Genomic DNA, 26549 nt, shown 5'->3' with positions numbered 1-26549 from the left:
GGAACAAATTAATGACATAAAAGAGTAATGCAGAGTAACCAAGCTGAACAAAAGAGAGAAAAAAGAATTATGCAAAAAGAGAATAGACTTACGGAACTCAGTGACTCCATGAAACATGGTAATGTTCGTATTCTAGGAGTCCCAGAAGAAGAAGAGGGGGCAGAAAATTTATTTGAAGAATTAATAGGTGAAAACTTCCCTAATATGAGGAAGGAAGCAGATAATCCAGATCTAGGAGGCACAGAGAGCTCCCATCAGAAACAACAAAAGCAGATCCACCCTAAGACATATTGTGGTTAAACTGGCAAAATACAACGATAAGAAATTTTAAAGGCCAAAAGAAAAAAATACAGTAACATACAAGGGAAAACCCATAAGGCTAGTAGGGCATTCTTTAGCAGAAATTTTCCAAGCAGTAAGCATGATGTATTCAAAATGCTGAATGGGAAAAATCTGCAGCCAAGAATACTGTATCCATCAAGACTATCATTCAGAAGAGAAGGAAAGATAGTTTCCCAGATAAACAAAAACTAAAGGAGTTCATGACCACTAAGCCAGCCCTGCAAGAAACATTGAAGGGTACTCTTTGAGTGAAAAGGAGAGACCAAAAGTGACAGTATAAAGGTAGGAAACAAAAAAGCAGTAACAATGAATATTTCTCTAAAACATATCAGTCAAGGAATTGACAAGATAAAACAATATGAAATACGACAACATATACATAAAATGTGGGGAGGAGAGGAGTAAATAATGGGTTCAAACTTAAACAACCATCAACTTAATACAGACTGCTCTATACAGAAGATGTTATATACAAACCAAATGGTATATGCAAACCAAAAACCACTAATGTTGCAAAGAACAAAGAGAAATAACCCCAAATATATCACTGAAGAAAATCAGCAAATCATAAAAGAAAGATAAAAAAGGATCAGAAAATTTTCAGAAACAACCATAAGATATAATGAAATGACAATAAATACATATCTGTCAATAATTTCTTTGAATGTAAATGGAGTAAATGCTCCAATCAGAAGGCACAGGACATCAGAATGATTGGGGAAAAAAAAAATAAGACCCATCTATATACTCCCTAGGGAAGACTCATTTTAGACGTAAAGACACCTACAGATTGAGAGGGGATGAAGAAACATCTGCCATGCAAATGGATGTCAAAAGAAAGCTAGAGTAGCAATACTTGCATTGGACCAAATGGACTTTAAAACAAAGTCTGTAACAAGATACAAAGAAGGACATTATATAACAATAAAGGGGACGATCCAACAAGAAGATATAACAGTTGTAAATATTTATGCACCCAACATAGGAGAACCCAAATGCATAAGGCAGTCAAACATAAAGGAACTGATTGATAATAATATAGTAATAGTAAAAGACTTTAACACCCCACTTAATATCAGTGGACAGATCATCTAAACAAAATCAACAAGGAAATAATGGCTTTGAATGACACACCCTACCAGATGGATATAACAGATATACTCAGAACATTCCATTCTGAAACAGCAGAATACACATTCTTTTCACGTGTACATGGAACATTCTCCAGAATAGGCCACAAAACAAGCTTTAGCAAAATTCAAGAAAATAAAAGTCATACCATGCATCTTTTCTGACCACAGCAGTATGAAACTAGAACTCAACCACAAGAGAAAGTCTGGAAAGACCATCTATACATGGATATTAAATAACATGCTACTAAACAGTCAAGAAGTCAGCCGTAAAATAAAAGAAGAAATTAAAAAGTACCTGGAAACAAATGAAAATGAATGGCTAAAACCTTGGGGATGAAGCAAAAGCAGTTCTAAAGGGGAAGTTTATAGCAGTACAGACCTACCTCAAGAAGTAAGAAAAATCCCAAATAAAACCCTAACCTCACACTTAAAGGAGCTAGAAAAAGAACAATAAACAAAACCTAACATGAGCAGAAGGAAGAAAATGATAAAGATTGGAGGAGAAATAAATTATAACAGAAACTAAAAAACAAAAACAGTAGAATGTATCAATGAAACCGAGAGCTGGTTCTTTGAAAAGTCAATAAAATTGACAAACCTCTAGCCACACTTCTCAAGAAAAAAAAAAAAAGAGAAACTGAAATAAAATCACAAATGAAAGGGGAAAAATAACAACCAACACCACAGAAATATGAAAAATTATGACAGAATATAATGAAAAACCATATGCCAAAAAATTGTACAACCTAGAAGCAGTGGTTAATTCCTAGGAATATAAACTACCAAAACTGAAACCGGAAGACACAGAAAATTTGAACAGACCGGGGCATCTTTGAGCATCTGACTTTGGCTCAGGTCATGATCTCACAGTTCAGGCCCTGCATTGGGCTCTCTAATGTCAGTGCAAGAGCCCACTTCAGATCCTCTGTCTGCCTCTCTTTCTGCCCCTCCCCTGCTTGTGCACTCTTGCTCTCAAAAATAAATAAAACATTAATAAAAAAGAAAAGAAAATTTTGACAGATAACCAGCAAAAGAAGTTGAATCAGTAATCAAAAAACTACCAACAAACAAAAAGCTCAGGACCAGATGACTTCACAGGTGAATTCTACCAAACAGTACCTGTTCTTCTCAAACTATCCAAAAAATAGAAAAAGAAGAAAAACTTTCACATTCATTCTATGAGGCCAGTATTACCCTGATACCAAAACCAGATAAAGACTCCACTAAAAAAGACAACTACAGGCCAGTATCTCTGATGAACTCAGATACAGAAATTCTTAGTAAAATACTAACAAACTGAATCCTACAATACATTAAAACAGTCGTCCTCCACAATCAAGTAGGATTTATTTCTGAGTTGCAGGGGTGGTTCACTATTTGCAAGTCAGTGAGTGTAATACATCACATCAGTAAGAGAAAGGATAAGAACAATATGATCATTTCAATAGATGCCAAAAAAAAAAAGCCTTTGACAAAGCACAACATACATTCGTGATAAAACTCCAACAAAGTAGACTTAAAGGGAACATGCCTCAACATAATAAAGGCCATATATGAAAAACCCATAGCTAACATAATCCTTAATGGGGAAAAACTAAGAGCTTTTCCCCCGAGGTAAGGAACAAGACAAGGGTGTCCACTCTCACCATTTTTATTCAGCATTGTACTAGAAGTACAGAAATCAAACAACAAAAAAATAAAAATAAAAAGCATCCAGATTGGTAAGGAAGAAGTAAAACTTTAACCATTTGCAAATGACATGATAGTCTATATAGAAAACCTGAAAGACTCCACCAAAAAACTTCTAGAACGTATAAACAAATTCAGTAAAGTCACAGGATACAAAATCAATGTACAGAAATCTGTTCCTTTTGTATGCACCAGTATTTAAGCAGCAAAAAGAAATTTAGAAAAACCTTAACGGTTGCACCAAAAACAATAGAAATTGATACCTAGGAATAAACCTAACCAAAGAGGTGAAAGACTTGTACTCTGAAAACTAAAAACCACAGACGAAAGAAACTGAAGTAACACAGAAGTGGAAAGACGGTCCAGGCTCATAAATTGGAAGAACAAATATTGCTAAAATGTCTATACTACCCAAAACAACATATGCATTTAATGCAATCCTTATCAAAATACCGACAGCATTTTTCACAGAACTAGAACAAACAATCCTAAAATTTGTTTGGAACCACAAAAGACCTCGAATAGCCAGAATGATCTTGAAAAAGAAAAGCACAACTAGAGGCCTCAGAATTCTGGACTTCAAGTTATGTTACAAAGCTGTAGTCATCAAAACAGCATGGTATTGGCACATAAATAGACACATACATCAGTAGAACAGCATAGAAAACCCAGAAATAAACCCACAGTTATATGGTCAGTTAATCTTCAACAAAGCAAGAAAGAATATCCAGTGAGAAAAAGACAGTCTCTTCAACAAATAATACTGGGGAAACTGAACAGCCATATACAAAAGAATGAAACTGGACCACTTTCTTACACCATACACAAAAATAAATTCAAAATTGGTTAAATATCTAAATGTGGAACCTGAAACCAAAAAATCCTAGAAGAGATCACAGGCAGTAACTTCTGTGACAACAGCTGTAGAACTTTTTTCAAGATATGTCTCCAGAGGCAAAGGAAACAAAAGCAAACATAAACTATTGGGATTACATCAAAATAGAAAGTTTCCGCACAGTGTAAGAACAATCAACAAAACTAAAAGTCAGCCTGCTTAATGAGAGAATATATGTGTAAATGACATATCCAATAAAAGGTTAGTATCCAGAATATATAAAGAACTTAAACGACTCAAACTCAAAAAACAAATGATGCAATTAAAAAAATGAGCAGAAGACATGATAAGATGTTTCTCAAAGGTGACCAACAGATCCGTAAAAAGATATTCATCATACCTTTACCATCAGGAAAATGCAAATCAAAACTACGATGAGATCACTTTACACCTGTCAAAATGGCTAAAATCAACAACACAAGAAACAACAGATGTTGAGGAGGATGTGGAGAAAAAGGAACCCTCATGTACTGTTGGTGGGAATGAAAAGGGGTTGCAGCCACAGTGGAAAACAGTATGGAGGTTACACAAAATTTGAAATAGAACTACCCTATGATCCAGCATTTGCACTACTGGGTATTTACCCAAAGAATACAAGAACACTAATTCAAAGGGATACATGCACCCCTATGTTTATAGCAGCATTATTTATAGTAGCCAAGATACAGAAGCAGCCCAAGTGTGTGTCTACGGATGAATAAAGTTGTGGTATGTACATACAATGGAATATTATTCAGCCATAAGGAAGAATGATATCTTTCCATTTGCACCAACATGAATGGAGCTAGAGGGAATAATGCTAAGCAAAATAAGTGAGTCAGAGAAAGACAAATACCACATGATTTCACTCATATGTGGAATTTAAGAAACAACAGAGGAAAAGGAAAAAAGAGAAAGACAAATCAAGAAACAGACTTTTAACTGTAGAGAACAAACTGGTGGTTACCAGAAGAGAGGAGGGTGAGGGGATGGGTGAAACAGGTTATGAGGATTAAGTAGTGTACTTGTCATGATGGGCACTGGGTGATATATGGAATTATTGAATCACCATATTGTGTACCTAAAACTAATATAATGCCACATGTTAACTAAAATTGAAATTAAAACTTTCTTTGAATGCTACTTTTATACATAAAAAAAGCACAAACCAGACTGAAATGAGCTAGATGTTGGCACTCTCCATCAGGGTCATGAAAACAACTATGATTAATACAGAAAGGATCTAGGGGCGCCTGGGTGTCTCATTTGGTGGAACAGGAGACTCTTGATCTTGGGTCATGAATTCAAGCTCCACATGAGGCATAGAGATTACTTTAAAAAATATGTAAAGGATCTTGTAGAAAAGATGAACAGCATTCATGAGCAGATGGGAAATTTTAGCAGAGAGAAAGAAACAGAAAAAGAGTCAAATGTAAATCTTAGAGATTAACATGTGATGCCAAAGGTGAAGAATTCTTTCAATATGTGTATGTGCAGACTTGATGCAGCTAAGGAAAGAATCAGTAAACATGAAGATTGAGAAGTAGAAATTTTCCCAAGTGAAACACAAAGGAGAAAAATGTGAAGCATCCAGGAGCTGTGGAACAATATCCAGTGGTCTAACGTACATGTAATTATGTCCAAGAAGAGAGAGAAATGAGGTAGAAAAAATAATTGAAGATTATGGCCAAGAATTTTACAAAATTAATGAAGGCGCTCAGAAACTCTCACGCAAAATAAATAAAACCTAGGGTGTCTTACACTGGTAGTGGAGGGAGAATATCCAAGTGGGGAAGAGCGGCCGGGGCGGGGGGGGGGGAAGGGACAGCTGGAACTCTCAATTCAGTCTTAGCCCTTGTTTTGCAAACACCATGGAGCATCTCTCCCCAGTTATCCCTGATATCACCACACTGACAATTTAAGACTGGCCCAAGAGGAAATCCAAGGATCTTTCCTTAGAGCCAGCCACACAGCCAAGGAAGTCTAAATGGGGTTACCTAAGCAAGACACAGGGCTGCATTTCTCACGTGTGTCAATGCAAATGGGAAGCATTTCTCCTGTCAGAGGTTCAGTTGGGGAGAAGAAAGGTTTTTCATCAGTTTACACTGTATGTATAGCATAGTAAAAGCTCTGTGAAATAGGGATGTAAAGAAACATCTTCAATCTGGTGTTTCCCTCAGGCTTCTTTTTCCTGATGTTATGTCATCATGGGAAATAAACTCGAGAAGAGACAGGCATTTTGTTGGTGTCATCTCTTAGAACATTGCCTAGCAATTGTTAATTCATTCCACAAATAATTAAGTGACAGCTTTGTATCAGACACTTTCTAGGCATTTCTAGGCATTTGCCTGATATAGCTGTAAGGTCCCTGCTTTCACGGAGTTTACATTCTAGTGGGTGGGGATGTGGATAGCAAAATATAACAAATGAGAGTATTAGAAAGTAGTACCCAGGGGGAGCCTGGCTGGCCCAGTCAGTAGAGCATGTGACTCTTGATCTTAGGGTTGTGAGTTGGAGCCCCACATTGGGTGTGGAGATGACTTAAAAAATAAATAATAAAAAAGGAAAAAAGAAAAAAATAAACTAGTACCTTGTATGAGAAGACAAAACGGGGCAGTTAGAGAGGGAGTAACTTGGGTGAGTACTCACAGCAGTCTTCCCTGAGCTGATCACCTGTTAACATCCCATGGGAGATAACTCAGAGAAACGCTGGGCTCTAAAAGAAATAAAGACAACATCATCCCATTAGAAAATATCATCCGTAAGTAAGGACTTGTTCTTTCCTCCCTTTCTTCTGGTCATCTCAGTGCCAACCCCAAGGAGCTCTTTTATAAGACAGCAGATCAAAGAAAAAGTGCGAAGGCAGAGCTGGGCACTCTGGCCCACTTCAGAGACCTGCCTCCTTCCCACATCACTAACCCCGACAATATATGCCACCTTCAAAAAAGCCCCACAACTGTCTATAGCAGTCATAACAAGATGAGCATTCATCATCATAATTCATTTAGCAGATATTTTATTGAGTCTTTCCTGGGGCCAGGCACTGCCGGGAACATAGCAGTGAACAAGACAGACAGAAACCCTTGCCCTCAAGGAGGACAGGGACCCTGATTTTGTTCTGAGTATTTGGGGCATATGGAGCTCTGGTTCTAGAAGAGAAGAAGTCTTGCCCTCTCTCCTCCACCCCTACCATCACCACCCGTCTTCTTCTTTTTCCATAGAGTCAATCTACTTAGCTTCCTGGTTATAAAAAGGAGAATAGAATTTAGGCAGCTCTAGAAATGTAGTTAATTCGACTCTGTTTTTGTGGAATACTAACACTTTATGTAAATATCCAGAGTTGAGTTTCAGTGGAGAAGCTTTTTCTGAGGAATCAGGAGAATGACACTTCCATTAGAATTTAATCCCGTTTTACTTCAAAATTTATTCTCCAGTTTTCTCCAAACCCTCTGGAATTTTTTTCCAATGTAATTTTATTGGGAATGATGGAAACGGTAGAGCACTTCCCACTAACGTCTGCTTCCAGTAAGGCCTCTCTGACAGGGCGTATTGCTTAAGCACTTGTGCCCATCGGTCTGAGAAGGCACCTTCTAGCAGCGCACTAAAATGTTCACAGTCTGCAAGTAAATCGGGCCACATGTGTGTTTGCTCAGCTCAACCAACAGAGACGCAGTGCATGCTTTTTGCTTTGTGAAGGCAATGATGTCACTTTAGCTATGCAAAAAATGACTTAAAATGTGGTGTGGTTTTAGTTGAGCTGTCGAGTGTTATTTTGTCTAGCTTTTACTATGTGGGTTTCACACTTTAACACACACCAGCAGGCATTTTTAAGGGTTCCATTGATTATTAACATTTTTAAAGACTTCGAGTGGAATAGAAATGAAGACATGTGTTATTCAGCATTCATTTATGAACATTGTGAGCCCTCTCTTGATAACTTGAACATGAGAAAAAAAAAGTTTTGAGAAGGACAAGAGGATTTTTAATATGATTTTAATAAGATGGTTCCCCATGACTGGGATCCGTTTAGAGAGTACTTTAATGTTTCTTGGGTGTCTTTAGTTTACTCTGGGTTTCAGTTCAGCAAACACTTGTTGAGTGTATGCCAGGCTTTGTATTTTGTAAAGAGCAAAATTGAAAGGTTTGCCCTTGCATCAGGGGTTAGAATTTCAGAACCATGCTGAGCATCACAGTGCACACTTTTGCACATGTGCACCGCAGCCCAAGTCTTGGAGTGGCTGAGTTTGAGTTAGAGTCTGTGAACTTGGGCAAGAGAGACAGTTGGCTTAGGTTATTTCTAATAGCTTTTAGCTTTTTCTCACTGTTTGGAATGCTTTGATCACTGGGAAAAAAGCCCCACCACTCTGAACTAAATTGTGTGAAGCCAAATATTCATCTTTCTGGAATTCTTTGCCCCTCCTCTTTTATTTTAATTTAGGAGCACTGATGGAAGAGAATTCCAGAAATAGAGTGGCGTGTGACTGCAGTCATAAAGTAAGGTAGAGAACAGAAGCGAACAATCAAATGGGTCTGCCTCCCCTCAAGAGAGTCACTTTCGTTCTTTACCCAGTGCTCCCCTGGGCCACTGGGCTACTGGAACCGTGATAACCATCAGTCAGAAGCCACCCCTACCCTACTCCAGCTGAAAAGCATTACTAACAGCGCAGATTCAGAGCAAAGTGGTTTTGGGGTTTGGTCTTGATTTCTGAATGATGCAGATAAATTGAGTGATTTCTCAACTTGTTTTGTAGGGGGAGAAGAAATTAAGAAACTAAGGATGTTCTATTTCACTGTTCATCCTGGAAACATCTGAGGCTTCTGTATGAGGCACAGTTCTAGAAATGGGATTAAAAATAAGACACGGATCCTACCTTGATGCAGGATATAAAGGGCTCACTAGGAGCTTGCCTTCCAGCTGGGGAGACACGGCATATAGATAGGAAATAAGTAGAGGGCACAAAAGATAATATACAATTAAGTGCCATGTAGCACATTTGTAGTACGTTCTGTCAGCAGGTAATTATAATAACCTGTTATGAGTCAGATACTGCTAACATACCAGGATACTGACATTTTTACAAAAGGTTTCATATAGTTTCTGTGTTTAGAGAAGAGGATTATCACATAAGTTACATAAACAAATATTTCCTGTTCTCGGTGTCCTTTTTTGCCAAATGTTTGCTAATACCTTTCTTATCGTGACTTATTTCAGCCAGAAAAACAGGAAGTAGGTAAAGATCATTTATTATGAGAAGAACTATGTGAAAAGTACCACCAAAACTGCTGCTTTTGTCCCAAGTTTAATGCCTAATCGAAAGCCTACTTGCTTTGGGCACTGAGAAACCATTTTCCCAGGCCTGACTCTACAAAGAGTAGCTTTGTGACCTTTAGCAGATCACCTGATCTTTTTATGCTGAAGTTTTTCTCAGTTGTCAAAAACATAACTCTCCAAAGGCCTCCAATCAAATGCTGACTCCTCCGTGAAACTTTTCCCAGTCTCATGTCTTTCTCCTTGCGCATCCCTCTTCTTCCTTCTCTGCTACTTCGTTGTCTTGAAGGACACTTCCTGACTCCCAAACTCCCTTAATACTGGAGGTTATACCTCTTTTCTGTGGCCTTTTGTTGCATCTTTTTTATATCTGATTACACTGTTTTCAACGCATTTAGATGTCAATCAAAATATCCCTGGGCAATTTAGAGGATTTTTTGCGTTTGTCTTAGTTCTTATTCTGGTGACAGATGTTAAAATTGCACCAGATGAAAGGATTTTTTTAAAATACCAGGCCTTTCAATATGTAACAATATGTTACATCATATTTCATTCAGATACTTGTACCAATGGTGAGAGTCCCAGGTGAAAAGGATCAGTAGTTGGAAAATAGACAGTTTCTTATGCAGTAGTAAACTCAATACCTGTGTCTCTTTACTGTTTAAAAAAAAAAAATGTAGCACAACATTTGTTGACAGTAAATATTGTGTTGTACATAAAGCTTATTTTATGGTTTGGGTTTACTTTTGTTTGAAATTGGAAGGTATGTTAGAATTTGAATGCTTTAAAAGGTTAGTAACATCAACATGAGATTTCCCAGCATCTGCTTGCATGAAACACTTGAGATATATTAAGTCAGCCCTAACTCCCATAAACCACAGCATCTTTTTAATATGTTATTGTTTTTATTGTGCAGTAAGTAAGGTTTTAGTACAGTAAAATAAACAATCAGGTCACCTGGAAAGCTCAGTTACTTGAATTTTGGGTGCTTTTATCAAAAGGAGACCAATGAGAATATTTTATTGCAGGCCAACAGCAGAGATGTACTTATTTAAGAATCATTTCACGTTATGGCATGGGACTTCTGAGCCTTTTTTTTTTTTTTTTTTTTTGGAATTATAATTACTGGTGTCCTTACCAATTGTTAAATCCTGTTTTCAAGGATTCAGTCATCTGTATGACTGAGTTTGGTGGACAGAGTTTGGTTCAGTCCCAGCAGTTGAATGAAACAGCATCCCAGGCTTTTTGGTAGTTATTCAGGTACCTTTTGTGTACAGAGTAGTTTTAAAACGTACTCTTGTTTGTAAACTGAAATGCCTGTCAAAGAAAGTTCTGACATCTTTTCCTTATAACATACTAACTGATCCTTAAGTACCAATTTTATGAAAAGCTGCTAGTGTTTGATAGAATTTACTGCCACTAAGCACAAGAAAGCATGCTTTGCATTCTCAGAGGGAAAGTACTTTCTTAGTGCTGTGAGGGAGAAATTTCTGGAACATATGAAAATATCTGTTCTAATTACGAGATAGCTTATATGTTCCGTTCAGTTTAGCTGTGTTATCTATTATAGTGAGAGTCTACTGTTGGAGCTTTGTGATAGTCCTCCCAACTAATGACCAAGACCGTTTTATAAGTACTTCCTTGGGTTTAGATACTTCTTTTGTGTGTTTTCAGTTTTATTTGATATCTTTTTAACTGTTTTCTTTCAAAAGTTGAATGTGCTTTTGGACAGGTTAGACAGTGACTGCAGAATCATCAATTACCAAACATCTGATGTTAACCAGACTGGAATCATTTCTTCATAAAATTATTCTTGACAGGGTCGCTGGAAGTAGCAGATAACTTAAGTCACTGCCTTTAGCTTACTGCATTGAGAACTTTATAATTCACAGGTATAATACGATATTTCTTAATTTTCTAACTAGAAATTATCTGATGATATTTTTTAACTTTAGCATATCCAGAAATTGTAGATAGAACTGCCTTTATTCAGGTATGATTCTTTTGTTCTTTTCAGTGTACGATTGTATAATTATTGCCTGAATCAAACTAGTCAAGCCACTGGAGTGCCCAGTCAGGATATTGGTAACCTGGCTCATTGTTGAATCAGTAAACAAACTAACATATAAAGCATAACACATTGTAATCACTACACATATAAATCTCCTTGAGTAGCTTATATATATGGTCAGCATTCTTATCTGATTCAAGATGGCCCAAACCAATTTTAGTTGGCTATTAAGATATACAGTATTTTTAAGTCAATAGGCCACACAAGTGACTAAATTGGTTTCTCCAGTCCTTAGTTGGAATCTCTCTGTTCCTACTGATTATTTCGTAATCAAGTAGATTTGTTCTCAAAGACTTGCCGTTTTCACTGGAGCGTTTGTAGTTCTAAAACTCAGGTTTTTCTCCCCTCGGGCCTACATCATTGTGTATCATTTGTATGTAAACTGGTTTTTTTTTTTAACTCTCAGAGTTAAAATGTGTGATCTTGTTCTCTCCTTCCTTGTAATGTCTTGTCAAGGACAAGACTTGTCAAGACTTTCCTAAGTGAATTCCTAATAGATGTTAAGCATCTTCTGTCAAGGCTCTAAAGAAGTTATGTAGTTCAGTCCCGTTTTTGGAAGTAATGTCTCTTTGTGTATGATCGTGTGCTGTTAGTGTAACTGTTCATTAGTGTCCTTCTCGGTCCTTCACTCTCTCCTTCCATATTGCTGTTCTGTCTTTGCTTATGTAATGTTTATGTTTTCATCACTCTGTGTCTTTTTTAAGTTTTATTTCTTTATTTTGAGAGCGAGAGAGAGAGAATGCAAGTGGGGGAGGGATAGGGAGAGAGGCACAGAGAGAGAATCCCAATCATGCTCTGTGCTGTCAGTGCAGAGCCCGATGTGGACTTGAACTCACAAACAGTGAGATCATGACCTGAGCTGAAACCGAGAGTCAGATGCTGAACTGACTGAGCCATCAAGGCACCCCTCCTTGCTCTTTAAATATTAACACTGATGATATAAGACTGCTGTTACACCACTTGTGCTGCATGTTCCAGTCAGCATTTTGGTAATTTAAAAGTTCTCCGTTGTGTATTTCTTGTTTTTAAGGCCTTGCTCACGCTATTTATCCAACCATTCATTCATGTACTTACTCTACAAACCCTTGTCCTAGCTTAGTTCATTTTGATCCTGCCATTAACGTTATCACTAGGCTCCATTCTATAATTCCAAGTCAGGATTCAAACTGTATAACATGAGCTACATGATGCATCTCTAATGTTAATGTGAAGTGGACATGATTGCACATACTGCGTACAGCCACATCATGTTAGAATCTGTATGCAGTTTTCTTTGGTAATTTGGATGTGATTTTTTTTCCTAGATGATGACTATTGAAGTGTAATAGTGCTTTCCCATGTTTTATCCTATCAGTAAGACAGATTATTGCTTCAGACTAGGTTTCCTAAAGATCTGCTTTCAATGTTGACACATCTGAGATAGTCATGAGCGCCTGATGGACGTATTTTTATTGCTGACTAAGATAAAATTTTGATGTCGATAGTGGTTTTGTGGCTTCATTTCAATAGTCATCTCTTTTTGTTCTGAAGTGTTTCTGGACTGATTTATTCTGTTAAGACTCACCAGGGTTACTTTGACACAGGCAATATAGAGAGTTCCAACCTGAGATTCCATCAACCAGGTAGGGTTAACAGATGTCAGAACTTGAAAGCTAGGTTAATGAGTTGGGCTGCTTCTTTCGACAGTGCCCATGCCGTGTGTGATCATTGGCATGTACGTTGGAAAGACTGATTTGATGGAAGTTAGAAGCTGGTGGTATAGATTGAAGAAGGGAGAGCAAGGAAGTTAAGAGTTCGGTTAGGAGTTCGTTACAAACCGTAGGAGAGGGTGTGAGTATCTAGACTCAGAAGATTTTATTTTTAGTTTGAATATCCTTAGAAGGTAAGATGTGGTTCTATGTGGAGACCAAAGAGGGAAGAGTCAAAAGTATGGGCCCTTATGCATTGCTGATGGGAATGTATAATCATACCGCCACTGTGGAAAAGAGTTTGGCAGTTGCTCGATAATTTAAACATGGAATTGCTGTATGATCCAGAAGCTCCCTTCCTGGGTTTATACTCAAAAAAAGAAAAAACCTAAAAAAACAGATGTTCAAGTATCATACGTACATGAATTTTTAGAGCACCGCTATTCACAGTAGACATAAGGTGGAAACAGCCCTAATGAACATCAGCTAATAACTAATGAATGGATAAATAAGTGTGATCCGTCCATACAATGGAATGTTATTCATCAGTATGAAGGAATGAAGTACCGATAGATGCTACAATGTGGATGAACCTGAAAAACATTATGCCAAGTGAAAGAGGCCAGTCACAAAAGGCCTTGTGTCATATGATAGGAAATGTCTCGAACAGGCAAGTCCATGGAGACAGGAAGATGTTAGTCGCTGCCAGGGACTGACTAGAGTGGGGAACGGGCAGCGACTGCTTAATAGGCACAGGTGTTCCTTTGGGGATGATGAGGATACTGAGAACTGGACAGTGGTGATGGCTGCACAACACTGCGAATATAGTTAATGCCACTGGATTATACCTTATTACAGTGGTTTAATTGATAACTTTTATTTTATGTGTGTTTTCCCGTAATTAAAAAAAAAAAACTAAAAATTAAGCTGTAAACATGTAAAAGAAAGTAACACTAGGACACAAATCACACAGATTTAAATGCTTTCAGGTCCCTGAGAGGTGCAGTAAACAGAGGGGGGGAAAAGTGGAAAGAGAGGGAATGTGGTGAACTGGATATTCAAAACTAAATGTTTTTGAGGCCTCTGGGTGGGCCAAATAAAATACGATTGTGGGCTGTGGTTTTCAACCTCTGCTGCAAACGGAACTGAGCAAAAAATGATGGGTGATGTCAAGAACCTAGCTGACGGTTTAACTAGACTGAGAGTTTCACCAGAGGAGAGGATTGCTTACCCCATTTCTTCGCATTTAGCAGCAGGCCTACCCGACACATACAGAGGCTTAGCAGACATTTGTTGGATGAAAAATAAAACTGAATAAATAAATAGAGTCTGGGTGCTAAGTTAGTATTTTTTTTTCTTAGCTCTATCTCTGTCTCACCCCCATAACTAATTAATCACTTTGCAGATTTCAACAATGTATATTTTTAATATCTCTCTAATATGTTTTTTTCCTGTATCTTCTGTCCTTTCCTCACTGCCAAATCTGGTCCATGAGCTTTCTTGCCTTAGATCACTGCAGTGAATTCCTGAAGGTCTCCCTTCCTCTAAGCTTGCCCTCGTCTCTTTTCTTCAGGAAATTACAAGACACGATGTCTCGCTTGACACTTCTTAGTGCTTTCACATAAAGTCAAATGTGATAGAAACATCCAGTATGTGGCCCTTTCCTCATCCACTGCTGCTCCTCTTCAGGCCTGTGTCACCCATCTTCCTGAACTTCCCCCGGTCACTCGCAGCATCCGGCACGTGTGCTGTGCTCTTTCTGCATAGCCTGCCCATCAGCCTTCATCCGTCCGTCCATCCTTTAAGACTGGTTCCTCCAAGAAACTTCTCTAAGCAGTCCGGTCTCACATAGGGGCTCTTATGGTTGCTCCTCTCGGTGCCCCCGTACTATGAAGTTCTCTAGTGGCACTTACCAGTCTAGTTTAACATTGTTTACTTGTCTGATGTATCTGTAGCACTAACTCCCTGACTCTAAGGACCATGCCTATCTCCAGCACCTGGTCCATGGCAGGCACCCACCAAAGGCGACCCTTATCACTGTAATAATTAATTTGTCATGTGGTGATCATAGACCCAATACATGTTGAATGAGAATATTTAAGAGGTACAAGGCAGGATATAAGTCCTAGATATCAGATAAGAGATACCAATGAAGAATTCAACTGAATAAAATTTTCATGGAAGAGATGGCATTTGGAGTGAGTGGTGACCATGTGCTAGGCTTTGAGGTTATCAAGATCCTATCTAGTACTTGTCATCATAATCATTAATTACTGGTTATAAACATAGAAATATTCAAGAAGTATTCTGAATTTTAGTTTATTTTCTTCTGTGATTAAGGATGAAGCACGACCTCCTCTAAAACTGTACCTAAAAGTAAACTCACTTTTACAATGAGCCCTAGTAATAAGTATTAAGAGGTATTACGGTGACCCAAGTTTCATGAAAGCTATTATCTAATTTTAGTAAAAAAATCACTAAGGTTAAAAAATTCCTTTTTGCCTTTTAGAAATGGATTCACAAACCTATTTGAAAATGGAATGTTAATACATACGTAAGAAGCCGGCAGCAGGTTAATTCTTAGACTCAGCTTGTATTTGTTAGATCATTTTAGAGTTCTGTTAATTATAACTTGTAAATCCTAATCAGGCTATATTAAGAGGCTAAATAGAAGGTTACAGTCTTGCCCTCCTCCCCATTTCCATACTCTAAAAGACTAAAATAAACACATCTACATTGCACTCAGAATAAAAATAAACACTTCAGACTCACATAATTGAGAAATACATTTTTAAGTAGGAAACACTGATTAAGATTGTAGTTTTAAAAACACAAAGGTTATTTGTGCTTTTGTTTCCTTCTGGGACAGATTTTTTTCATTTTAAATTATGTGAGTACTGAGATGTTTATCTTTACCCTAGACTACTGCATAAATGTTGGTTGTATTTTTTTTCTTTTTAACCAACGCTTAGCTTGCTAAAGTCATGAGGTATCTCGTGCCATACTTATATGTGGATCTTCAAAATGACAGACCGCAGACGTGTACGTGGATAAATCCACACTGAAAAAGAAAAATATTTTAACTTCATTGTGGATTCTCCACACCACTGTCAAATCTACTTATTTGAAAGTATTATTGTAAGGTGGAAAAAGAATTATTACATGTGACAATCCTTTGGAGTTGCTTTAAAATGCAAAACATTTTTTTAGTGCCCTAATTAAATTTTGGTCTACACTAATCCCAAACAAACAGACAATTCTAATTCCCTAAGTGTTTCAGATTAGTCTTTATTTATAAGTATTTAAATGTTTTAGAACTAGGGCACCTGGGTATCTCAGTCGGGTAAGTGTCTGACTTAGACTCAGATCATGACCTCATGGTTCGCTGGTTCCGGCCACATTTGGGCTCTCTGCTGACAGCACAGAGCCTGCTTTCGATCCTCTGTCTCTCTCTCTCTCTCAAAAACAAATGGACATTTAAAAAGATAAATAAGTAAAACTAAATGTTTTAGAACTATTGTTTAAATCGGGGGTCATCAAACTATGACCCAGATAAGCAGATCACAGCCTCACCTGTTGGTGTAGGTATTGTCTGTGGCTGATTCTGAGACACAATGGCAGAGAGTTGAGCCCGCAAAGCCTAAACTATTTACTGTTGGAACCTTTGAGTAGTAGTTTGAACATCCCTATTTTCAGCCATACTGCTATCTAATGGTTTATAATTATAATTGAAAAGCAGTTAGTTATTAAACCTAAAACTAAAACGCCACAGGTGAGTTTTCTCCTGGAGAAGAGCTTCTGTCGGGCACTAACAGAACTACAGCTACGTAGAATGTGGTGTTAACCGTCCCTTCATCTGTCCAGGGCTTGCTAGCCTTGTCCTTGCTCAATTCTCATAACAGCAAGTGAAGTTTCATTCTTTTTTTGTTGTAAACTTGAAAATCACTACATAATAGAGGATGATAAAAGATGCCATTATGTCTCCTCCCACTCCCCAATCCCAAAAGAATTTGAAATAGAAAGGATTTTTTTCTATGATGGTGAATATGGGCCTTTTCTCACTGCCTAATTTCAGTCTATAACATTAAACATAGAAGCTTCCTTTTCCTTTTCTTTCAAAGGTCTTTGGTGTACTTGCTTTGTTCCTCACACGTGTCTTTAAATTACACATGGTATGTGCTTAAATAGTAATAAGTGAGCATAATGGAATTCACTTCTTCGGAGAGGTAACGGTGGCCCGAAAATGGCAGGAAAAGATGGAATAGCTCTCAGAAGCTCACCTTACCTGAAATGTAGATATAGATGCTACTAATACTTACTTACTTTGAACACAGAGTTGTAGAATTTTCTAATGTTAGAACCAGAATGTGTTACAGGGTCTTGGAGCGCATTGGTTCTCAAACTTCGGTGTGCATTAGAATTATCTGAAGACCTTGCTAAAATACAGAATGCTGAGCCAACCCCCTCCCCCAAGCTTCTGTTTGAGTAAGTCTGAGATGGTCCTGAGAGTTTGCATTTTTAAGAGGCCGATGCTGCTTGCCGGCCTCACACTTTGAGGACAGCTGTAGCAGAGGAAGGGACGGCTGACCACTTGGACATTCTCTCAGAGCGTACTCGGGTTTTTAGTGTACCCAGGAGAGCTCAGGCGCCGTGAGCCACACTGTCCCAACCCAAGAAATGTGGATAACCCAGAATCCCCACCTATGCTGGCCACCACATGGACCAGATACTCAGGATGACAGGACATGGCCTCTTCCACCTGATACTTTGATGGGAGACCCTGACAAATTCTTGTTCTGTGAGCTCCTTTTTAAAATTAGACTAATAAGGAAGTGTTTTTCAGTTCTCAGTGCTATTTTTGTTATTACTGTTTTTTGGTTTCTATTTTATTTGAGTTCCAACTTGTTTCCCTGAGGTGACTCTCAAGTATGCTTGTCCCTGTATTTATAAACTGTAGGTTAGGGTTGCTTGCTAACCATATCCATTATCTATTTCCTTCTCATCAGTAATCTTAATTCCACCTTTTGAGTACAGGTTTTTATACTTAGTCCCATATACAAATTATAAAAACAATTTAAGGGTCTTTCACTCCAACTGACTTTATTTTACAGATGAGGAAACTGAGACAACCACATAACTCCCCATGTTACACTACTTAGCAGAAAAGCTTGGATTAGCCCACTTCTTCCCCCACCCCCATTAAGTCCTAAACTGCTGAGCTCAGTTACCATGGGTGGATGAGGGATGAGTCAACGTGAATGAAAGACTACATGGAATTTTTTTAAGTACATGTTTTGAAACCATGCTTACTTGTAAATCCCTTTCACTTAGCAGCTGTGTTTTTTAACTGCCCTGAACATCAGCTTCCAAATCTGTAAAATGAGGGATAATAACACCTGCCTTCAGGGCTGATTGTTTCTCAACTCTTCCTGCCTTTCCTCTTAAAGTTGCCTTCTAGGGTTTAGCTGCTAACAAATAACCAGAACCAGCCTTTAAGTCTTTACTTTTCATTCCTTAACTCCTCATGCCCCAGGCCACTTGAGTTCCGCAGAACCTTACTGTTCGTTCTCCTGGAACTGTTTTCTTGAAAGTCCTAATGAGCAACTGATTTTTTTTCCCAGACATCTTTTCAAGCTTCAGCCCGTTATCCTTTCTACCAGTGTCAGCACCCCAGACCTCCTCTGCTTTTCATTCTTCTTCCTCTGCTACTTTTCACCAGCCTCCGTCTCCTTCGCAGATTCTCCTTTCCTCACCACCTCAAATCACCTCTTTTCTCAGGGAACTGTTTCTGCCTTTTTTTTTCTTTTTTTTCATATACTGTGCTCCTTCCCTAGGCAGTTCTAGCACTCCCATAGTATTATTTATGCACATGTCTTTGTATGATCACCAGTTCTACATCTCATTCTGACCCCTCTTCTGAGTGCTAGCTGTCTGCCGCATTTCCCCATGCCATCTGGTCCACTGATAATTTCAAACAAAGTTTATTTGAAACTGAGCTCAGTTCTTCTTCCCCAGCCTCAATAGACTTTCTCTCTTGTGTTCTTCATGTTTATACTTGCTAAAATGTATATGGAAAGGCAAAGGGCTCAGATTATCCAAAGCAATCTCAAAACAGAAAAAGTTGGTAGAGTTATACTACCTAATTTCATGATTTACTACAAAGATAAAACAGTAAGACGTTGTGTTTCTGGCATAAAAATTAACGAATAGATCAGTGGAACAGAACAGAGAGCCCAGAAATAGACCCATGCTTTATACTCATGTCATTTTTAACAGAGGTGCCAAAGCAATCCATAGAAGAAGAGTCTTTTGTGCACATAGTGCTGAATAATAAGGTGTCCATATAGAAAAGCAAAATGAACCTTAGCCCCTGCCTTCTACTGTGAAGAAGTTTTTTTGACATAGATCATATATTTAGAAGTAAAAACTAAAATTATACAGACTTTAGTGGAAAAAATTAGAGAATATCTTTTATAACCACTTGGGAGGAGGTGAGGATTTCTTAGAAAGGTCACAAAGAATAAATACCATTCAAAAATGATAAATTAGACTTCATCAAAATTTTAAAACTACATCAAAAACGCAATTAAGAAAACGTACAGGCAACAGGCAAGGAAAAAAAAATATTTGCAAAACATACCTGACAAAGGACTTTTATCCAGGATATGTAAAAAAAATTCCTATAACTCATCCATAAAAAGATACCTAACCCAATTTTTCTAAATAGGCAAAATATTTGAAGATGATGCACAAATGACCAAAAAGAACATGAGTCAACATCATTAGTCATCATAGAAGCGCAAATTAAAATCTTAATGAGATGCTACTATGTATCCACTGGAATGGCCAAAATTTGAAAGAGTGACAACACCACATGTTGGCAGGGCTGTGGAGCAACCGACCTCTCCGGAAATATTCTTGGCAATAAAAATTGGGGTGACCACTTTGGAAAACTGGCACTTTTTTCTAAAATTAAACATCCACCGGGGCACCTGGTGGCCCAGTCAGTTAAGCATCCGACTTTGGCTCAGGTCGTGATCTCACAGTTTGTGAGTTTGAGCCCCACATTGGGCTCTGTGCTGCCAGCTCAGAGCTCGGGGCCTGCTTCGGATTCTGTGTCTCCCTCTCTCTCTGCCCCTCCCCTGCTCGTGCTGTCTCACGCTCGCTCTCTCGCTGTCTCTCAAAAATAAATAAAAACATTAATAAAATTTGTTTAATTAAACATCTACCTACTCTGTGACCCAACAATTCCATTCTGAGGTATTTATTCAAAAGAAATTAAAACATAGGCCACAAAAAGACCAGGACAATGTTTAATTTATATAATAGCTGAAAACTGGAAAGAGTCCAGGTCTGTCAATAGGAGAATGGGTAAACAAACTTTGATATATTTATGTCATGGAATACTATTCAACCATATTAAAGCAATAGATTACTGGTTAATGTAAAAAAAAGTATGCTAACTAAAAAATATCTTACACAAAGAAGTACATATGGTAGCTCCATGTGAAATTGCAAAACAGGCAAAACTCGTCTTCATTGGGGAAAAAAAAAAGTCATAATAGTGGTTGCCTTGAGGTTGATGGGGTGGGGATAGACTGTTGTAAGGAATTTGTGAGACTTAGGGGCTAAACAAGGAAAAAGATCTCATTGGGCAGGGTTGCATCAGAAAGGAAACCCCTCATAACATGCGACTGTCTTGAGGTTTGGGGCCTAAAGACCACCAACCAGAAGGAGAGGAGGGCAAAGGAGCTCCTGAGGTGGCGGAGACCATAGAGTGTCTCTGGGGATTCCTTGTCCAGGGATGCAGGTCCCTGGTGCAGCAGGGAATCTCTGGGTCAGAGAACTCTGAAGGGAAGTCTTAGAGTCTTAGAATCATTAGACTCTATCTTACCAAGGCTAGCCGATATTGGGTGTAGTTACGTGGCATATGCAAAGCAGGCAAGCTACAAGTGGCTAAGAATCTGCTTGTTTGGACTATTTTTTAAATAATCAAGTGTATAAAAATTTCAGTTTGGTGCCAGTAGACTTTTGAGCTGATGGGTCTCAGCCTGCAGTGAAGAAATAAACAACCCAAAAGCCAATACATAGAAGCCATCTTCAGTTAATATATAAAACATCTGAGAAGGTACAAGAGGAAATATTTTGGTGTGATGATAATGTTCTCATCTTGGTAAGATTTAGACTACACAGGTGAATACATTTTTCAGAACTCAGTGAATATACACCTAAGGTTTGTGCATTTTGTGCATTGTGCATTCATGTTTTTTAAATTGTTAGTAAATGTTGAACCCTAGTCAGTGACCTCCATGCCAGAGTACTTAAGGGGAGACAAACTGCTGTGTTCAGTTAACACTGAAAGGCCAAAAATGGAACGGATTATTAAACAGATAGAAGGATGGGTAGTTCGATGGATGCATGATAAAGCAGGTGCAGTAAATTTTCATGGTAGAATCTAGGTTGGGGGTATATCATACAGCTTACACTTTGCTTTATGTTTGAAAAATTTTCATAATGAAATGTAAAAGACCACTGTGTTAGAGAGAGACTGAGGGACCAGTTAGGAAACTATGTCATGGCATTAAAAAGATACAGAGAGCTTTATTTATTTATTTATTTTTGACAACCAGAAGCTATAATTTTATAGAACTCCATCCTATATTTGATCATTTGACTAAAGATCTGTGGTGTTTGATCTGTGACAGGGAAAGTCCTTCTGCCAGCGTGGACACGTGTACATTTCTCTCATCGTTCGTGTGCTCCAGTAGGACCTTGCTAATTGATGGCCGGGTAGAACTCAAAAGAGGCCTGCAGAGACAGGAGCGGCATCTTTTCCTGTTCAATGATCTGTTTGTTGTGGCCAAAATCAAGTAAGTACACCGTGAGCTCTCTCCCAGTTACCCTTATACAATTGCATTCCCACTAACAGGGTAGCCTTTCCGTCCAGTGCTTACTGTAAGGAATGTCTGGCTTCTGTTACCAGAGCTAATATTTGAAGTAACTTTTATGTTTTTTTTGTTTTATTTTTGCAAAGAAAAAGTTTCAGTTGTTTATTCATTCAACAAGTGTTCATTTTAGGCCCCACTCAGTGCCATGTTCTGAACACATACAGGGAATACGGTGAAGAATGGGACAGGTATGGTCCCTGCGTTTTTGGCGCTTTTGTTCTAACATGTGGAGGAGTTGCAGATTGTGGTTAGTGCTGTGAAGAAAATAGGGTGCTGGGTGAGGTAAAATACAGGATATATGTTGGTAGGTACAGTCGGGGGAAAAAATCATCTAGGGCTGAAAAGCAACCAGCCATTCAGGTGGTAGAAGGAGGAGCCTTCTGGGAGAGGCAAGAGCAGGGGGTGGGAAGAGCTTGGCCCCTTGTCGGAGCTAAAGAAAAGCTGAGCATAATGGGCAGGAGACTGTGAACTGAGATTGGAGAAATCGATGAGGACCAGGTTATCGGGACCCTCTTGGGCTGTATTAATGATCTATTCCCATGTAACAAGTCACCCGAAACTTGTTTATACCTGCACACATCTCGGACTCAGGAAGACTCACGTCATCCTTAGCACTCTCCTACTGAGGAGGGGCTTGGCTGGTGGTTCTGGCTCAAAGTCCCCTTGAGGTCGCAGTCAAGCTGTTGACCAGGCTAGAATCATCTGACATCCTGATGGCAGCTGGCGAATCCACTTCCCCAGTCGCTCATGTGGACGCTGGCAGGCCTCAGTTCCTCCCTGGCTGTTGGCCAGACTCTGCAGGTTCTGGCCACGTGGGTGTCTCCACAGGGCTGCTCGTAACAGGGTATCGCTTCCTTCAAAGGAGGGCGGGACACAGTGTAAGCACGTGAGAGAACACCCAAACTAGAAGCCACGGTCTTTCATAACCCGATCCTGGAAGTGGTGTGCTGTCATTTCTGACGTGCTGTTGGCCACACAGACCCACGGGAGTGCAGCATGGAAGATACCCGTGCGACGGTGTGGATGCCAGGAAGCCAGGATCACTAGCGGCCTCTCGGAGGCCAGCTGCAACAGAGGCTGTGATAAGGAGTTTGGGTTTATTCTAAGGGATTTCAGTTAGAGGAGTTCATATTTTTAAGCTATTGTTTCTGAAAGGGCACCTGGGTGGCTCAGTCCGTTAAGCATCCGACTCTCGGTTTAGCTCAGGTCATGATTTGTGAGTTGGAGCCCCATGTCGGGCTCCACACTGGCAGTGTGGAGCCTGCTTGGGATGTATTCTCTCTCTCTCTCTCTCTCTCTCTCTCTCTCTGTCTCTCCCCCTCTCTCCCTCCCTCCTTGTCTCCCTCTCTAAAAATAAATAAACTTAATTTAAAAAAAAAAAAGATCTTGTTTCTGGCTGTGATAGGTAACGGGTTAGAGGGTAAGCGTGAGAAGAGAAGCAAGCAGCCTGGACAGGAGGTTCTAATAGTCCTGATGAAACGTAGTGAGGGTTTATGTGGGGAAGTGGCACTTAAATGAAGGATACACACATACTTGGAATGTATGTCACAGGTAGCCAGAAGAATTGACTTTCTGCTCAATACTCAGTGCCCCTGCGACCTGGTGGTTGCTCCTTGCTCCATCCTCCATTCTCATTGTTTACCGAACCTAATAAAAGATCAGAGTGTTTCAGTAAATCCAGTAACATTAACAAGATTTTAGTCACCAGAGAACAGTAAATACTTTTTTCTACTGTTGTCACTCGCACACCTAAGTTACGCCATGTCGTAAAGAAGACGCGGACAAGGCTCAATACTAATTTTGCAAAGCAGTGTATTTAGTCTGAGTGGTGCTAACAACAATAGAGACCTCACATTTATTTGGATCTTATTGTATAATAGGGATTTTTCTAGAGACTTTAACCTGTATAACTGTTCTGTCAGGCAGATGCTATTTTTTTCTTTTTAAAGAAGAAATTGATACTCAGAGAAGTTAAGTGACTTCAGCAAGATCACAGTTAGTAATTAGTTGAGCCCACATTTGAACCTAGGTCTGTGCTTTTTTTTTTTTTTTTAAGTAGGCTCCACATCCAGCATGGAACCTAATGCACAGCTCACACCCACAAACCTGAGATCTAGACCCGAGTTTCGAGTCAGACACTTAACCGACTGAGCCACCCAGATGCCCCCAGAGTGCTTTTAACCAGTATGTGTTCTGCTGTCTCGCTAGAATGCTTAGTGAGCCATTGATATTTTCTTTTGAAAGTTAGAGGCAAGGATAAAGATAAGAAAACTGTTTCGAAATGTGCTTCAGAATGTATTTTTTTATTATTACGGGAAGAACACTTAACAGGAAATCCTCTTAAATGTTTAAGTGTACAAGACAGTATTATTAACTAATAGGCACAGTGTTGTATAACAGATCTCTAGAATGTATTCATCTTGCATAATTGAAACTTTATACTTGTTAATTAGCAAAACTCTTCATTTTCTCTCTCCCCTCAGCCCTTGGCAACCAACATTCCACTCTGATTCTATGGGTTTGACTATTTTATATGCCTCATGTAAGTGGCATCACACAGTATTTGTACTTCTGTGACTGGTTTATTTCATTAGCACAGTGTCCGCTAGGTTAATGCGCATTGTTGCATATTGCAGGATTTCCTTCTTTTTAAAGTCTGCTGAATAATATTCCATTGTATGTATATACCACATTTTCTTTATCCATTCATTTACCAGTGGACATTTAGGCTCTTTCCATACCTTGGCTATTGTAAATAGTGCAGCACTGAACACGAGTGTTAATATTTCTTCAACATCTTGATTTCACTTCTTTGATAAATACCTAGAAGTGGGATTTCTGGATCTGCTTTTATTTTTTTTTGAGGAACCTCCATACTGTTTTCCATAGTGGCCGCACTATTTTACATTCCCACCAACAATGCACAAGGGTTGGAGTGTCTCCATGTCCTTACCGACACTCGTCTTTTTGTCGTTTTCGTTTGTTTTGTTTTTTTGGTTTCTTTTTTTTAAATAAAAGCCCTCCTGACCAGCAGTAGCTCAGGTCTTAACAAAATTAGTAAGGTTGAAATCTTACCACATATTTTTTATGATGACAGAGGAATGAAACTCAAAATTAGCAAAGCTTAAAACATTTTTTGAACACAAGTAATGCCTACAGATGTCGTTTTGGAAGTGGATTTGTTGTTATAGATAGCAATATAGCAATGTAGAGAAAGGAAAGTCTGTCCATGGAAGCCTCTGTATTAGGTCCATTTGAAGCTATGTGTTGTCAAATGAGGAACAAATCATTATTTTTTTAATGTACATTAGTTGCCGTTTCGTTACATAAAATGTATTGGATGGGTTCTGTATGCTAGATACTATAACAGAGTCACAAAGATCTTATTAGATTTTCCTAACAATCCTGCAAGATAAGACTTGTTTTAGCTCATGAATACTGAGACTCAGGGGGGTTTGTCCCAAAGTCATGTAACAGGAGTTGTGGTGGACTGGGATTTTAATCTAGGCCTTATTTCCAGTGGGTGGCCCTTTGTACTGTTCCCCATTTTACTCATTATGTGCATGGTTTTGTGCTCAGCCTGCAGAGAGATAAGCAAACAACAAAAACCTATTACAGTAATCCATTTCCTATATTTTAGGATCTTAGAGACTATTTACTTATAGCTTGTATTCAGTTCTTGTGAAGGAAAGTATTTTCCTTCACCTTTTTTGGATGTTTTTTCCTCAACAATTATGATAATATTTAGAGTAGAAGACTTGTTTTCTTACCTGTCACTTACTGTTCTGGTTATTGCTAATGTAGACATTATGTGGTTTTATGTAACCTGTATAGTGTTTTGCTGAAAAAATTTTTATATAGTTTCTTTACCACTAGAAAATTGCTGTTTTAATTATACTGCCAAATCTGTGCCCATCATCTACTTGTATAGCTGACTTTTTATTTTGATTGTCCCTTTCTCACATAAGATATACACCATGTTTTTTCACCTACTGCTTTTGGGATACCTGTTTGTGTCTACCTAAATGTTTTTATTAAGTGACAAAATCTAGTAACAGTTGATTTAATTCTGTTTTTATTTAAGAGAGTCAATTCATGAAAGATTATTTTAAGTACTTTCTACATTTATTGAGGATATTAAAAAGTGTGAGTGATTGAAGTTAATTTGGGGCGAGGGGCATGAGCCCAAGACCCTTGCCATAGAGAGGACATAAGGATTTGAGAAGATAATCATGATTTGTGAATACTGCCACCTTGCAGAAATTCTGACCACAATTTATCATTATATGGTCATTCTCGTAGATAACATTTGATATATTCACAGATCCTTCTTAATAAGAACTTAATACTTTTTCCTGAAATAAACGGCAACCAAGAAGAACCAGCCCCTATAATACCAGATCTCTGCCACTTTTTACCCTGTGACAGAAGATGGGGTTATACCCTCAATCAATTCATTTGTTGAAATGATAGGAGTTACTTAGTGCTTAGTAAACAAATTCACTACCTCAAGTTCAATACTACTTCAGCTCATC

The 26549-nt window shown here is 38.5% G+C and overlaps 1 protein-coding gene across 1 annotated transcript in view; it reads left to right on the top strand.

The window, feature by feature from the left end:
- The window catches only part of ARHGAP20 (Rho GTPase activating protein 20), a 125452-nt gene that overhangs the window by 54614 nt on the left and 44289 nt on the right, over nucleotides 1–26549 (top strand). The window contains exon 3 of the mRNA XM_047072269.1: nucleotides 21772–21936. Within this exon, the coding sequence (XP_046928225.1) occupies nucleotides 21772–21936 (165 nt within the window). The remainder of the gene's footprint in view (nucleotides 1–21771; nucleotides 21937–26549) is intronic.

The sequence above is a fragment of the Lynx rufus genome, unplaced genomic scaffold, assembly GCF_022079265.1.
Source record: "Lynx rufus isolate CCGP_SWC_20201006 ecotype Redwood Valley unplaced genomic scaffold, mLynRuf1.p SCAF_9, whole genome shotgun sequence".
Classification (NCBI taxonomy): domain Eukaryota; kingdom Metazoa; phylum Chordata; class Mammalia; order Carnivora; family Felidae; genus Lynx; species Lynx rufus.
Note: the sequence above shows the minus strand (reverse complement) of the source record. Positions and strands in the feature narration are given on the sequence as shown.